General features: G+C 41.7%; 1 protein-coding gene across 6 annotated transcripts in view; it reads right to left on the bottom strand.

Moving 5' to 3' along the window:
- Positions 1-5,212: 5,212 nt before the first annotated feature.
- Positions 5,213-16,025, bottom strand: part of SASH1 (SAM and SH3 domain containing 1) — a 281,660-nt gene continuing 270,847 nt past the window's right edge. For all 6 annotated transcript variants that reach the window (XM_063667098.1, XM_063667099.1, XM_063667097.1 and 3 more), the window contains 3 exons: positions 12,431-13,578; positions 11,103-11,234; positions 5,213-8,959 (listed from right to left, as the gene is read on the bottom strand). In XM_063667098.1, coding sequence (XP_063523168.1) covers positions 8,696-8,959; positions 11,103-11,234; positions 12,431-13,578 — 1,544 coding nt within the window. In that variant the 3' untranslated portion in view covers positions 5,213-8,695. The remainder of the gene's footprint in view (positions 8,960-11,102; positions 11,235-12,430; positions 13,579-16,025) is intronic.

The following is a 16,025-nucleotide window of genomic DNA, read 5'->3' as shown; positions in this document are numbered from 1 at the left end:
TCACCACCCTTTCCTTGCTTTCTACCCATTGGAGGACAATTTGTGTTGCATACGCGGACTGACAAGTAAAGATCTAGAGGACATTTTGGGTGCCACGGAAACTATAGAACTGATTCGCCAAGACTAGAAGGTGGCCCCAAATACCAGAAATTACAGAATCATATGTTGTCTGCACAACAGAATACAGCCTCTGATTTTCCTTCTTTGGAATTATTCTAGAGACCAGATACTAAACCCAGCTCAGGGACATTGCAACAATGACCAACATTGAGCTGGTGCTTGAGGATGCATGGGCAGTCTAACAAGCAAATAGCTGGGGAAGCATCTTACCATGAGGGTTGTTCTCATTGTAATCAGCATCCTCTTAGATAGAAGCATTACATTTCTTCTTAAGTGACAAATTTCTGGGATTGCTTCTTTTACTCTAAGCTAACTCTTGGAGATGAAAAGTCAACCACAGAGAGATCACCAAGGGCGAGAAGAGGCGAGAAGGGCGGGCAGATAAAGAAGCTGCCAAGGGTGCTAAGAGGCAGTGGCTGTTGAGATGGGAGAGGGCAAGAGGGGACTGGGGAAGATCAAGAATGGGAGGTGGGAGCAAAGGGCAGCCCCATACAATGCTGCAGAGAAGACAAGGAAGTGGAAGCCGGGGAGGTTGCACTGGATTTAGCAATGTTGCTTCCGTCCGTGGCCTTAGTTGCATCCAGGGAGCAGTGGGCTGAGGAATATATGGAGGATAAGGAAGAGACAATGGACAGAAACATAATTCAAGATATTTGGCTGTGAAAAGCAAGAGACTGGATTATCTAGACAAGGAAAATGGGAGTTTGAGAGAGAGTTTTTCAAAGGAAAGAATGGTGAACCCTGTTCTAGCCTGGCATGCGTTGTGCTCTACTTGGAGGAGGATGGGGACACATGACGGGAAAGTGGTGCCAGGAACAACTTGAGATGTGGAGAGTGCAGTCTTCCCCAAGGCAGAGTGCAAATATCAAAATAGAGGACTACAGGCTGGCCTGAAGAGCACAGCACCACTTGCCACAAGCACGTGCCCAGGAGAAGGTACAGAGAAGCGAGGGAGTGAATAAGGGGCTGGGAGTCCCGGGACAGCATCCTGAGCTCAAGTAGGGTTAGATGAATGGAGAAACACTTCCTTGGTCATGGCAGGAGCCACGAGGAAAGATGAGAAGAGGATGCCGGGGGGTTTGCAAGTGAGGCCCGATGGATGATTTCCATTGTTCTATGAAGTGGGAAGAGACTCAGTCAGGCTGAGGGCCAGGTGGATCAGGAGTTTGGAGACACACAGGATATTCCTTAATTATTTTCTTCTTATTTCCAAGACTTTTGTATTTCTTTATTTTTTATTTTTTATTTTTTTTATTTTATTATTATACTTAAAGTTTTAGGGTACATGTGCACAATGTGCAGGTTAGTTACATGTGTATACATGTGCCATGCTGGTGTGCTGCACCCATTAACTCGTCATTTAGCATTAGGTATATCTCCTAAAGCTATCCCTCCCCCCTCCCCCCACCCCACAACAGTCCCCAGAGTGTGATGTTCCCCTTCCTGTGTCCATGTGTTCTCATTGTTCAATTCCCACCTATGAGTGAGATTATGCAGTGTTTGGTTTTTTGTTCTTGCGATAGTTTACTGAGAATGATGATTTCCAATTTCATCCATGTCCCTACAAAGGACATGAACTCATCATTTTTATGGCTGCATAGTATTCCATGGTGTATATGTGCCACATTTTCTTAATCCAATCTATCATTGTTGGACATTTGGGTTGGTTCCAAGTCTTTGCTATTGTGAATAGTGCCACAATAAACATATGTGTGCATGTGTCTTTATAGCAGCGTGATTTATAGTCCTTTGGGTATATACCCAGTAATGGGATGGCTGGGTCAAATGGTATTTCTAGTTCTAGATCCCTGAGGAATCGTCACACTGACTTCCACAATGGTTGAACTAGTTTACAGTCCCACCAACAGTGTAAAAGTGTTCCTATTTCTCCACATCCTCTCCAGCACCTGTTGTTTCCTGACTTTTTAATGATCGCCATTCTAACTGGTGTGAGATGGTATCTCATTGTGGTTTTGATTTGCATTTCTCTGATGGCCAGTGATGGTGAGCATTTTTTCATGTGTTTTTTGGCTGCGTAAATGTCTTCTTTTGAGAAGTGTCTGTTCATGTCCTTTGCCCACTTTTTGATGGGGTTGTTTGTTTTTTTCTTGTAAATTTGTTGGAGTTCATTGTAGATTCTGGATATTAGCCCTTTGTCAGATGAGTAGGTTGTGAAAATTTTCTCCCATTTTGTAGGTTGCCTGTTCACTCTGATGGTAGTTTCTTTTGCTGTGCAGAAGCTCTTTAGTTTAATTAGATCCCATTTGTCAATTTTGGCTTTTGTTGCCATTGCTTTTGGTGTTTTAGACATGAAGTCCTTGCCCATGCCTATGTCCTGAATGGTAATGCCTAGGTTTTCTTCTAGGGTTTTTATGGTTTTAGGTCTAACGTTTAAGTCTTTAATCCATCTTGAATGAATTTTTGTATAAGGTGTAAGGAAGGGATCCAGTTTCAGCTTTCTACATATGGCTAGCCAGTTTTCTCAGCACCATTTATTAAATAGGGAATCCGTTCCCCATTTCTTGTTTTTCTCAGGTTTGTCAAAGATCAGATAGTTGTAGATATGCGGCATTATTTCTGAGGGCTCTGTTCTGTTCCATTGATCTGTATCTCTGTTTTGGTACCAGTACCATGCTGTTTTGGTTACTGTAGCCTTGTAGTATAGTTTGAAGTCAGGTAGCATGGTGCCTCCAGCTTTGTTCTTTTGGCTTAGGATTGACTTGGCGATGCGAGCTCTTTTTTGGTTCCATATGAACTTTAAAGTAGTTTTTTCCAATTCTGTGAAGAAAGTCATTGGTAGCTTGATGGGGATGGCATTGAATCTATAAATTGCCTCGGGCAGTATGGCCATTTTCACGATATTGATTCTTCCTACCCATGAGCATGGAATGTTCTTCCATTTGTTTGTATTTCTAATCAAGTCTGATGCTTAGAACATGGCACACTGTTATCCATAGAACCACCTCCTCTGGCCCTCTCTCTCCCCAGGCCAAATCCATCCTCCCTCTAGTTCCCACAGCAATTTGTACACATCTCTCTTATGGTTCCAACCATATTCATTACCCAAGTTTTGGGGAAAGTCCATCGAGGATGAATGGGGATGGTGGTAAAATCCAACCAGATTAGTCTTAACTGCTGTGGCTGTCACACAAGTACCCTGGGATCCTTCCAGATTGAACTCAAACTCAGTTTGGTCAGGGTCTTCCAGTGTTTTTGTTACAGTATGCAGAAGGTGACAGCTAATACCCTTTTCAGAGCATTATTCTCTGAGGTCATGTGGGAGGGGTGCTGTATTGGAAATTAGAATATTTCCAAATAATGGTTCCTATGGTTCTCTGATGAGTGGTCCAGCCCTAGACCTGAATGAGCATTCATCTTCTCTTCCTCTCTCCCTCCTCCCTTTCTCTGTCTCTCACAGACACGGACACACTCACACACACTCTAAGTTCTAGGAAGTACAACGTACATAGTTTGCTCTGAGAGGGTCCTCATAGCTAAGAGTAAAGACAGTCACAATTCTAAGGGTTCGAAAATGAATTGTGTGGTTGAACAGTGACAACCAACCCCCTTCTCTTTTCTTCTTTCCCTAATCAAATTAATGTTCTTTTTAAGTGAATACATCATAGGTATCTACATACGAAGAGAGATTACAGGAAACACCAAGACTCTGGCAAGGGTTTCCTAGAAATCGTAAGAAAAAGAGCATCTTCTTTGAACTATTGAATCTTAGGAGTTAGCAGGGGATTGGGAAGATTTGAGGTTTATGGTTAGTTCTTTAAAATGATGCAGCAGTCAGGAGAACACCCACTCCTAGAAGACATGAAATATCCCCGTTCACGAAATGGATTGGAGGAGTTGGGAGTAAGATGATTTAAAAGTGGGCCAGGCACAGTGGCTCACGCCTGTAATCCCAGCACTTTGGGAGGCCAAGGCAGGCAGATCACCTGAGGTCGGGAGTTCGAGACCAGCCTGACCAACATGGAGAAACCCCGTCTCTGCTAAAAATACAAAATTAGCCGGGTGTGGTGGTGCATGCCTGTAATAGCAGCTACTCGGGAGGCTGAGGCAGGAGAATCACTTGAACCCAGGAGGCGGAGGTTGCAGTGAGCTGAGATCACGCCATTGCACTCCAGCCTGGGCAATAAGAGCAACATTCCACCTCAAAGAAAGAAAGAAAAAAAAAAAAGGTGAAACCTACATTAAGCTTCAATGAAACCCACCTTATTCTATCAAAATTTAAAACACACACATAACTTTAATACAGCAATTCCACATGCTAAGAAGTGATATAGGTATAGGGATATCCACAATAGCTTTTTCTTCTATAACAGCAGAAGGTTGCACTTTCATAGAGTACTGGTTAAACCTGCATAATAGAATACTATGCAGCCTTTAAGGAAATGGGAGAATGTTGACATGGGAGGACCTCCAAGATGTATTAATTTAAAAGTATGGTGAATAGCATGAAAAATCTGCTCTCATTTCTATATGGAGAAATACATATGCAATTATATTTATAAATACAGAAGAATTTCTCTGAAAAGATGGTAATTTTTTAAATAGTTTCTCAAATGCATACATTACCTCTCAAAGTTTATTACAAACACCCTCTTCTCCCTATTAAAAATGTGTCTTTGTATCAATTGTGGTACACTGAAATTAAAAACGCATTATTGTCAAGTTGATTAATTTCTAGACTATCCAGACCTAGACTGGTTTTTTCTCTCTTTCTCAGTAGAAGATATGGGTGGTGTTGTCATTTAGCTGTATAATATTGAGCAAGTGAATCATCCATGTGGACTCAGATTCTTCATTTGAAAATGATAATCTTAGACTCAAGATGACTTCCAAAAAATATCTTGCTGGTCTAAGGTGCTATCATTATATGACTCGATTATGCATATTTGAAACTAAAGCAATAAAGTGGCAAAGAGAATCTGGGTGGATGTCAGAGGGTGAGTTCTGGTGATGGCAGAATTGCAGACAACTACAATTTTCCCAATATATTTCATTATTTGACCACTTTATAAATTCTTTTTCATTTCTACTCCATTCATCTTTAAAATACCCAAGAAACAACAAAAAAGGCATATTCAACTGAAGAAATTTATTTACTTTTTTCTAGGTACATAGATGACATAATTATAGACAAGTTTTGATACATAGGAAAACCCTTCCGTCCACCTCTCTTTATGCTAAATGAATCATCACAATAATTTTTACAATTTTTAAAACAATACACAGCTTTCTTGGGCTGAAGCAATTGCAAGAACATATGGGTACTGGTATATTACAGCTACTTACAATGTTTTTAAGAACAGCAATGGAGAAAAATAAGTTATTTAAATATTGATTTCATATACAGAAAGTGCAATGTTGTTAGTTGTTATATAACTTGCTCGACAGTTTCTTTTCTCTATCAATCAATTTTAAATCAAGATAACTTGGACTCAGACTATTATATTTTTTTCTGAAAATAATACAGTACACACATGGCAGCAGTGACTTGGCAAGTTGACCTTTTTCACTGCAGTTATGAAAGCAAATTTTACTATGTCAGGAACTGATTTCCAATAGATTAGTAATTTCCAATTTCACCCATACCTGGGGGTTCAGGACAGAGAAAAGGGCCTCTGACGAAGGCAAGGCCATGAAACAATATCTTAGTTATCTGGGTACATAAATAGTACGAGTTGGAGCCGACTGCATTTCCTTCCAGACAGCTTTGAAGTGAAAATCATACACAATGTTATGTGTAGCTACCTGAGCCGAACTGCCTTTCCAGGTTTCTTTTGTGCTTCCCAAAGACAACAATTTTCACCATTACTCAAAATTCTGTACCAAATGCAACTGATTAAAACTGGATATTGCTGAAGCCTACCACCTGTTCACTAATGTCCACAGGCAGCCCCAATCCACCTCAGTCAAACGTCACACCCAAACATTCAGCTTTTCTCAGACCAAATTAAATGTTTAAAGAAAAAAAAAAAAGACCAAACACTAAAGAAAGATATTTTTAAAATATTTAAACAACACAATAAAGTAAAAACAACCTCAGACCCCTCAGACTAGACATTCCCACTGAAAATTCTTTGTGGTCCCTGAATTTGATTTTTTATGCAAAGGCAGTGATTTCCAAAGAAGTGTGATAAAAATGTGGTTTGGCATTCTCAGAAACTCCAGAAAGTTCTCTCTTCTGCTGCGACTTTCACTTAAATGAAAATCCTTCATGGAGAACAAATTAAAACTTGGAAATTCACATGAGATTTCTCTCTCTCCTTTGTTATCTCTTACACAACTTTTGTGTTTTTTGCTCAGCTTAAACAATGACAGGATCTGTCCAAATGTCAAGCCGAGGTATTTTGAGAGCAGGAAGAGAAGAAGCCTGTCTACAGCACCCACATCCACCACAGCACGTGAAATGCATTGAACGCTTTAGCTATACAAGAACCCTGCAGCTTCATTACATTGCAAATAGGCTAGGCCACAACCCGAGAGGACAAACATGAGCTGTTTTTAAGAGTTCAATAGAAATTTGGCAGCTTTAGCTTTTTATTCTACATTTCCACAACTTCTTCACATGGCATCTTATAGAAGATGAAAATTATTAAAGAAACATGCATTATTTTTTAAAAATGCATACTAACGCATGAAAAAAATACATCACCTGAGAATGTCTTTTTCCTCAGAAACATGGATCCAGACATAAGCAATATGCTAAAGATGGCTTTCTAATTTATGAAATCACTTCCCCTCCAACCCAAGGGAAATTATTTGTTTTAATAAGTAGATGAAATATTATAAAACTTTCAATCAAGAGCTTGTGGTCAAGGTGTTTCTGTTATAAATGATTGCCCTTTATATTTTAGATGATTGCATTTGATGCTTAAAATAGTGTTCATGATGAGAATGTAAAGGAAAATCATTTTGTAAGCAATGGAAACCATAATAGTTTACTTGTTTAAATTTACTGTTTGCTAGAAAACCAGACACTAGACTAAAAGAGGATAGAGGCCAGGTGTGGTGGCTCACACCTGTAATCCCAGCACTTTGGGAGGCCGAGGCGGGTGGACCACCTGAGGTCAGGAGTTTGAGACCAGCCTGGCCAACATGGTGAAACCCCATCTCTACTAATAATACAAAAATTAGCTGGGCGTGGTGGTGGGTGCCTGTAATCCCAGCTACTTGGGAGGCTAAGGCAGGAGAATCACTTGAACCTGGAAGACTGAGGTTGCAGTGAGCCAAGATCGTGCCATTGCACTCCGGCCTGGGTGACAAGAGCAAAACTCCATCATCTCCAAAAAAAAAGAGGATAGAATGTGCTGAAATCAGTTGTAAAACAATTTAAAGTAGCAAATACTTAACACATGGCTAATGTGGTTTGTCTGGCTCCATATTGAACCTTTGTTTAAATTAAAAGAATTATCTAAATTAAAAAAGAAGGATAATGGTATTAGTTGTAATACTGAAAAGACTTTTAGAAAACATCTTATACGTGACTTCCCTTTTTAAGGACATCTTTCTGAAATATGCAACCTCACAGTGACCTTTTGCAAAGATGATCCGTTAACTGAGGACTGAATTTTGGGATGGACATGGTCAGGATTCCAAGTCAATACTGCAGTGCGACGACCCACACAGTAACAACACTAAACTGGTTAAAACCAAAAGCACTTACTATGACTATAGACACACACGTGCACGCACGCATGCGCACGCACGCACACACACGATATCTTTGTGAATTTCAGATAGCTTGTCACTAGATTTGTAGTTAGCTGAAAAACCAAAAACCAACATGAAGTGTGTGGCTGATGAATACCTCTACAAAATAAGCCATGTTACAATAAGACGATTAGAAAAGCTCACTTTTGCTGAAAACATCCCAGAGAGGTTAGATGTCCGCCTAAGCTGAAGATGTGGAACTATGGTTACAGGGTTGTGGACACTAGTTAGATAACTGCTTAAAAGCTTATATTAAGGCAAATAAAAGCTGATTGCTAGAAAGCAATTATGAAAATGTCTCGTTTATCTAAAGAAGAACAGGATTTTTTTTTTTTTTTTTTTTTTTCCTGATGCAGCCAGATGTTCTAACTTTTGAACAAAGGAGCGTGGTCAGTAATGTACAATAACTCTTGAGTCTGTTACTTTGGCCTAGCTAAGCCCGTCTGGCCCTTGGGCATCCTGCAAGATGACAGACAGAAGGGCAAGGGCACTATCAGAAATGGAACAGGCTGCCCCCTACTCCTCCCAGCCTCTACCAGTGCACAGAGACAGACTGGAGACAGAGCATTCGCAGCCAGCTGGCATCTTGGTTCTTTTGTCTTCTGAAAATAAAAGTAAGTGCTTGTCTTGTCTTTGGAGGTCAAAGAGAACCGCACTAACTAACTTCCTCGAGGGGGCTTTTCTGGAGGAGAGGATCCTCAGTCCTGTGCCAAGGTTTCATGCTGTTTGGCCACACACCAGGCCTTTCTTCTGGATCTGGTCTGCACGTCCAGAGATGGAGGAATTGCATCAGCATCATATGCACAGTGAAAGGGTGGCTTTTGTCCAGAGAGGCCCATTCCAGGCCTGGTTACATGGCCTCAGGGCCTGGCGGCAGTTTGAAGAGTCTGGCTGCAGATAGGAGCTTTCTTATGTGTCTCTCCTCTGTGATGCCGGCCTCCTGAAGGCAAGTGTGGGACAGAGAAGGCACTTGGCTCAGTGTGCTGAAGCCTGCGGTGGAGAGGGTGCTGGCATACATGGGCAGACCAATGGAAATGAGCCAATCTGACACAGACGAAATGCATCCAGGAGAGACGGGCTTTCGGCAGATTTCCGTGAGTCCACCACTTGGAATCTGGATAAATTAAGAAAGCAACATGATAGAAACGCTCCATGTGTCATCGGAGGACTACTTCGCGTATGTCTAAAAGGAACAGCACTGAAATACTGCATCGCTAGACTATTATCAGAAAGCGACAATGCAATGAGTGTCAGAGATCAAGACTAGCAGGAAAAATTCTTCTCTAAGATGAAACAAATCTTTAAGGAAGTGTTCCACAAGGTTCTCGAAGGTGTTGGAATGAGGTCAAATCCCATTTATGTGTCCAAGTCTCCAAACTATAAGCATTTACATATTCTGCTATTTTGTTTCACTGTGGACATGCTCTTGACAAGAGCCCTAAGGTAGTCTGAAGGGACAAATCTGGGTGATGGTGTGAAAAGTAGCACTCAGTGGGTAGGGTTTTTATAAAGGAGACTTTCCACTGTATTTTGAATCTATGTTAACAAGCGGAAAATTACATATTTAGTCAATACGGTTATGAAGCATTTAAAATACAATAATATCAAGGGTTGGCTGGAACAGGGAAATGTACGTTTAACCTTGACTACTGGGTATAGAAAGGGCCTGCACCTTTCAGAAAGGTGATTTGCTAACGAGTGTGAAAATCTTTGGGATTTTATACAATTTTGATGAAGCAAACCGTCTTCCAGGAATATATACTCAGAAATTAACCTTTAAAGTCTACAAAGATTTACTAACAAGGATGTTCTTCATTACATTATTTAAAATAAAACGTTAGAAAAATCTAAATGTTTTAACTATGAGACTCACTACTAGAGTACACTGACCTACTAGAATACTTTGAAATACAATAGCCACCCCCCCTTATCCATGGTTTTGCTTTCTACAGCCTGAAAATATTAAATGGGAAAGTCCAGAAATAACCAATTCATAAGTCTTATATTGCATGCCATTCTGAGTAGTCTGAAGAAATCTCACACCACCCAGCTCTGTCCCACCTGACAATCATCCCTTTGTCTAACAAATCCATGCTGTCTACACTACTGGCCCTGCAGTCACTTAGTAGCCCACAGTCATCAGATCAACTGTTGCAGTACTGCAGTACTTGCATTCAAGTCACTCTTATTTGACCTTATAATGGCCCCCAAGTGCAAGAGTAATAATGATGCTGGCCATTTGGATGCGGCAAAGAGAAGCCATGAAGTGCTTCCTTTAAGTAAAAAGGTGAGAGTTCTTGACTTAATAAGAAGAGGAAAAAAATTGTATGCTGAGGTTCCTAAGATCTACAGTGAAAATGAATCTTCTATCCATGAAATTGTGAAGGAAAAAGAAATTTGTGTATGATATCTACAGGGTTTGGTTCTCAGCAAGCTTTCAAGAGATCCACTTGGAGGTCTTGGACCGTATCCCTCATGGATATGGGGAGACTACTGTATTGATAATATCAATTTTTTTTTTTTAAGTAACAGGGAAACAGATTCATGATCTGATAATAGCCAACAATCAGGTTTCGGTGCTATACATTTACTATTATGCATGTGCAGAGAAATGATTAGACAGAGTTTTAATGGACAAGTAAAAATTGTGTATATTTATGGTGTAAAACGTGGTGTTTTGATAAATGTACACATTGTGGAATGGCTAAATCAAGCTATTTAACATATGCATTACCTCACATACTATATTTTGTGGTGAGAACACTTGAGATCTGCTGTCCTAGCAATTTTCAAGTATACATTGTTATTAACTGTAGTCACCATGTTGAACAATAGATCTCTTGAAGTTATGCTTCTAACTGAAACTGTGTCATTCAGACGGATTTTATTTTGTTTCTTAAGAGATGGGGTCCCACTATGTTGCCCAGGCCACCATCAAAATTCTGGGCTCAAGCAATCCTCCTGCTTCTGCCTCCCAAGTAACTAGGATTACAGGTGTGCACCATCATGCACAGCACTAGACGGATCTTTAAAAAGTTTTTCACAGTGTTGGGATTACGGATAATTTTCATTTTTTTTTTTCTTTCTGAAAGTGTATTTTCAAACATTTCTAGGCTGACCATGTATTACTTTCTCCCCAGCTGTCTCCTTTCCATAGCTACGCAAGCCCTTGCCTACTTGGCAGTTGTTAGTATGCTCATCACTAAGCGTGATCACTAAATGTGACTCAGGAAGCTGGAGAACTGTGGGCTGCTCACCGCCATGCGGTGCTGCTTCCGAAGCTGCTTCACCCGGATCTGGTCCATGTTGGTGGCGACGTCCCTCTCGGGCTGATCCAAGTCCTCTGCGTATCTCTGCACCAGGGCTTCAGGAATCCCACAGCGGCCATGCTGCCAGGGAGAACAGGAATGTGATATCAAGAGTTATAAGGATTTTGTTTTTCTTTCCCTAAGATACACCACATATAACGTAGGGTCTCACTGTCACTTAGACTGGAGTGCAGTGGTGTGATCATGGCTCACTGCAGCCTCAAACTCCTGGGCTCAAGCGATCTTCTCGCCTTGGCCTTCCAAAGCGTTGGGATTCCAGGCATAGGCCACCACGCCCAACCCTAAAGTTTTAATTTGAAATGAACATATTTTCTTTATTGGTCAGGATGAATGCTTTAGAGGGAATACTTTTACATCTTTATCTTAAAGTACTGATGAGCTCTAGGAAAATGTTCTAAAGCATAGTTAAGGCAGAACACAATTATTCTACATTTTTCAGGCCAATGCCTTCACCTCAATCGGATCATTTTGCAAAATACAACTCCTCTGATGTTATTGAAGAGAGTCTTCTAAATGGCAGGAGGGAAGGACTAACTTCTGCTTCACAGATATTCAACTGTTTGCACTTTACCTGCTACAAGTGATACCACCAGCTCACTAGGCCAGCATTTACTGTATGGTCATTCTCACTACTTTTTATTTAAAGACATTCACTCAGGAAATATCAACGAGGGTCAGGGAGGTGGAGGAGGATCTGATTCTAAGGCATGCATTGTCATGAGAATTTTGTAATAAAGGAATCTCAGGAATGCATCCTAATAGGACCTTATTTCCAGGAGTAAAGTACTGCTGTATCTGTTAGCATTGCTTTGTCTTTGGAGTCACTTGGTATTGGTAGATCTCATTTTTTTTGAATGAGAAATAATTTTTCATTATAGAGCTAAATGTTTTTGGTACAATGGGGGATTTTATATTATCTTTTTCCCATTACCCATACAGATAACTGTATAATACAATTATTATATCTGAATAGGGTTCTTTTGTCCACATTTATTTTATTTGCTCCTAGTAATTCCTCTAAGAGGTCTTCAGGCAGGTTATTTTTAACCTTGGTTTACCTACGGAGAGATGAAATGGGGAGGTGTCAATATCTGAACACATGTACTTTCAAGTAAGGTGTGGACACATGGATTCAGGTGTCTCCTGTCCACTGGGCTGGCTACCGGGCTAGCTTCAGATGTGGGTTCATCTCACCTGGCTGCCTGACTTCTACAAACAAAGGCCTGTGAACGTGGTGGGCCCAGGACCTTTGATACCTTATCAGAATACGGCTCCTCCGTGAGATCGATGCCTTCAGCGTGCAGCTTGTTTTCAGTGAGCGTTTCTAGATCCACTCCCCGGGCACAGGAGACCTTCCTGGTCAAAGCCGGGCCCAGCTTCACACCGTGCTCCTGGAGGCTTGTGTTCTCGGGGAGCTCTGAGAGCCAGGGGGGTGGCCTTGTGCTTGGTGGGCTGCCAGGCGCCTGCCCTGAGAGAGGCCTGGGAGCCAGTGCTGGGGGACAGTCGCTCGGGCTGGCGGGGCTGGCGGGGCTGGCGGGGCTGCCCTTTTTCACTGGCAGGCATGGTGCATCGGGACTGGGGAGGGTCCCACCGGGGCCCACGGGAACAGGGTGGAGTCCGTTAGCAAGGCGTTCTCTGCTCTTTTTGGCAGGAACAGGTGGAGGCTGTGATGGAATTTTGGGCTGCGTTCTCTGCTCAGCATCTACCCCTTCTTTGGTGCCCAGGGGATGATGTGTTCCTTCAAATTCGTGTCCTTTTCTGTGGCCCTCCAGAGGTGTCCTTGCTAAACCGTGTTTAGCCCCAGGAGGCTGAGCATCATAGTTGCTGGGCAAACACTGAGGGGGTGACAGGCCGCGACCGGAGGCTGCGATTGAGCCCTCCAGTTTCTTAGTTGTCAATTTCTGAGGTTCAGAAAATCTCTTGCTTTGGGTCAGTAGCAATGCATTGTCGACAGCAGAGTCTCGCTCCAGGGGCTGGGCCTTCGTGGAAGAGGCAGTCGTCTTCTGTGGCACTTCGGGTACAATCTGAGGGGGCGGTTCTGTCACCTCGGTAGGCACGTCTTGCTCAGCACCAGGCTCCGCTTGAAGGTCATCCAGGGAATGGGATCGGGGCCAAGTGTCCACAGTCTGGGGGCCCTCCAGGGTCTCACAGCTCCGGCAGATGGAAACTGGGAGGCTTCTTCGGTTTTTATTCAAACCAGTCACACCAGGTGGGTCACAGCTCTTGGACGTGTCTGGGGTGAGGCCACCACCCAGCCTGCCCTCCTCCTGTCCCTGCTTCAGTGCATCCCCTGATTTCATTAAAGGCAATGTTGGGTAATTGCCCAACTGGTTTCTGCTAAAAGACTTCAAGTTGGGCTCGGTGGATGACTTGGCAGATAGGAGGCTAGCTTTCCGAGTCTTGCCTGTGAGACAAGGGAATATTTTACAATCACATTTTAAAAGCAAATCAATCAAACGGATGCATAAAAGTGTGCTAACATAATTGAAATCTCCAACTCCCACATCCTATTGTTCAATTACACTAAAAACATAAAATCACCATTTATGACATCGGGTGATAGAGGGTTATTATGGTTCCATTTTTATTTTTAGAAAGAATTCTTAGTCTTATTAAAGGAATCATGAAGACTGAAATTAATTGGGTTACATGGGAAAGAAATATGCTGTGTCAAGCAGTAAAATAAATCTTGGCTTAAGTCTGTGCCCCTCTGCAATCGACGTGGAAAGAGGCTGATCATCATACCGCATATTGATGGGATTTGTTGGGTGAGTACAATTTCTCAAGGTCAAGATGGAAAAGGAGAGCTGGACTGAATTTCAGAACAGGTTCTATAAATGGTATCCCCTACAGAGTGATCAGTGAATACTCAAATCCCACCTTCCTTGAAGCCCCTCCTTTTAATAAATTTATCCTAGAAACAATCAACCAACCTGGACACAGACAGGTAAACTTATGTGAGTACTTTGCCAAAGAAAATCTACAAAATACTGATAAAGTTTTAGGTCCCAGCAAAGCAACAGTCCTAGTTACAACTGTCAGACTGATAACTGAACTATCAACCAGACATAATCTACTTATCTGATGACTGGTAATTGATACTAAACTGCTGCTGATGGATAAGCTTTGCCAAGAACTTACTTACAATTCATGGGCCAGGCAATGTGCTGAATGCTTTGTTCTCATCAGTACTTACATGCACACACACACACACACACACACACACAGATTAACTGTCCCTTGTTACATTTTTGGTTGATAACATGTTTGTTGTGTGCTTTGACCCTGTCCACCTGTATGTTCCACACTGATAAACACCAACATGCTATGCATTTGTAGGATATTATTGTTGTTACATAAAGATCATCAGTCTAGTGCTGCTACTGAAGATGCGGACCATGGTCCTACTTTTCATTATTAGAAAAATCATCACAACTTTAGGAGGCCAAGGAGGTGGATCACAAGGTCAGGAGATTGAGACCATCCTGGCTAACATGGCGAAACCCCGTCTCTACTAAAAAATACAAAAAATTAGCCGGGCATGGTGGCAGGTGCCTGTAGTCCCAGCTACTCAGGAGGCTGAGGCAGGAGAATGGCGTGAACCCGGGAGGTGGAGCTTGTAGTGAGCCAAGATCGTGCCACTGCACTCCAGCATGGCGACAGAGTGAGACTCCCGTCTCAAAAAAAAAAAAAAAAAAAAAAAGAAAAGAAAAATCATCACAGATAAATGAAGAAATACCTCTTCAGAAAAAAAAATCGCATCAGATTTTAAAAGTAGGTTGAAATAGAAAATTATTAGAACCTCTTTAGCATAAATTTTAGAAATATGACTTTCTTTTCCCTTAACTCCCAATATAAAACTATATATATAAGTTCCATTTTTGCATTCTGCATTACATTAGAAAGATCCCTGAACTTACTTTGAGTTCAAAGTATGGTTCGCTAGCAATCTAGTTCTTCAGCAGGTACATCTGAATTCATTTGGGCATGAAAAATTCTGCCAGTGATATCTGTGAGATCCTTACCAATCACCAACAGTTGGGGGAATTAATTTCCTGAAAAGTTTTGGATATGAAAAGGTTATTAAGAGAAAAAAAAATTCTTCAGAACCTACATGAGCTACATAAGGATTCTGATGTTTACTGAAACTGAGGATGTACTGGGATACTAGGTGGGTTTTGCATCCTGTCTTGACCGAGGCTGTCTGAATATTATATATAGTTTGGGGAGAACTACTATCTTCCCAAGTTGATAGAAAACCTTGAATAGCAGGACGTCATGGCTCAAATTCTGAGGTCCCCAAGATGCTTCTTAGAATTGGAATTAGAGTGAGGCAAACGAGGTGCCCAGAGGACAAACTCTAAGGAGGTGAATGCCGAGTCACGTGAGTGCAGGGCTGGTACCCAAGAGTGAGCACCTGCTTAGGGTTTGCATCCTGGACACCCACTTTCCTGTCCTTAGCCCTGGTTTTGGTGCCAACAATGGCTCTCAAACTATTTTTTCCCATGATTCCCAGTAAGAAATACATTTTACACTCAACATGTAGTACACAGAGACACACATGCATGTACACAAGCGCAAGCACACACACAGACATAACTGAAACAAGGACTACAAGTGACAGTGCTAACAATACTAACCTTTATCTTAGGGGATGCTCTCTGATATTTTGTATTCTATTTTGTCTTACAAAACTGCTGTCCATGACCCACTAAACTGCTTTCATGACCCACTAATAAAGTACAACCTGCAGTTTTAAAAAAGTTTGCTTTAGTAGGTGCTTAGTAAATATCTTAACACATGGGCTACTAGATAGGATTCCAATGGCTGCTAAAAACTATCAAACCTTGG

This window comes from Pongo pygmaeus, chromosome 5 (genome assembly GCF_028885625.2).
Source record: "Pongo pygmaeus isolate AG05252 chromosome 5, NHGRI_mPonPyg2-v2.0_pri, whole genome shotgun sequence".
NCBI classification, from domain to species: domain Eukaryota; kingdom Metazoa; phylum Chordata; class Mammalia; order Primates; family Hominidae; genus Pongo; species Pongo pygmaeus.
The sequence above is the reverse complement of the archived record's forward strand: the minus strand, read 5'-3'. Positions and strand labels throughout refer to the sequence as shown.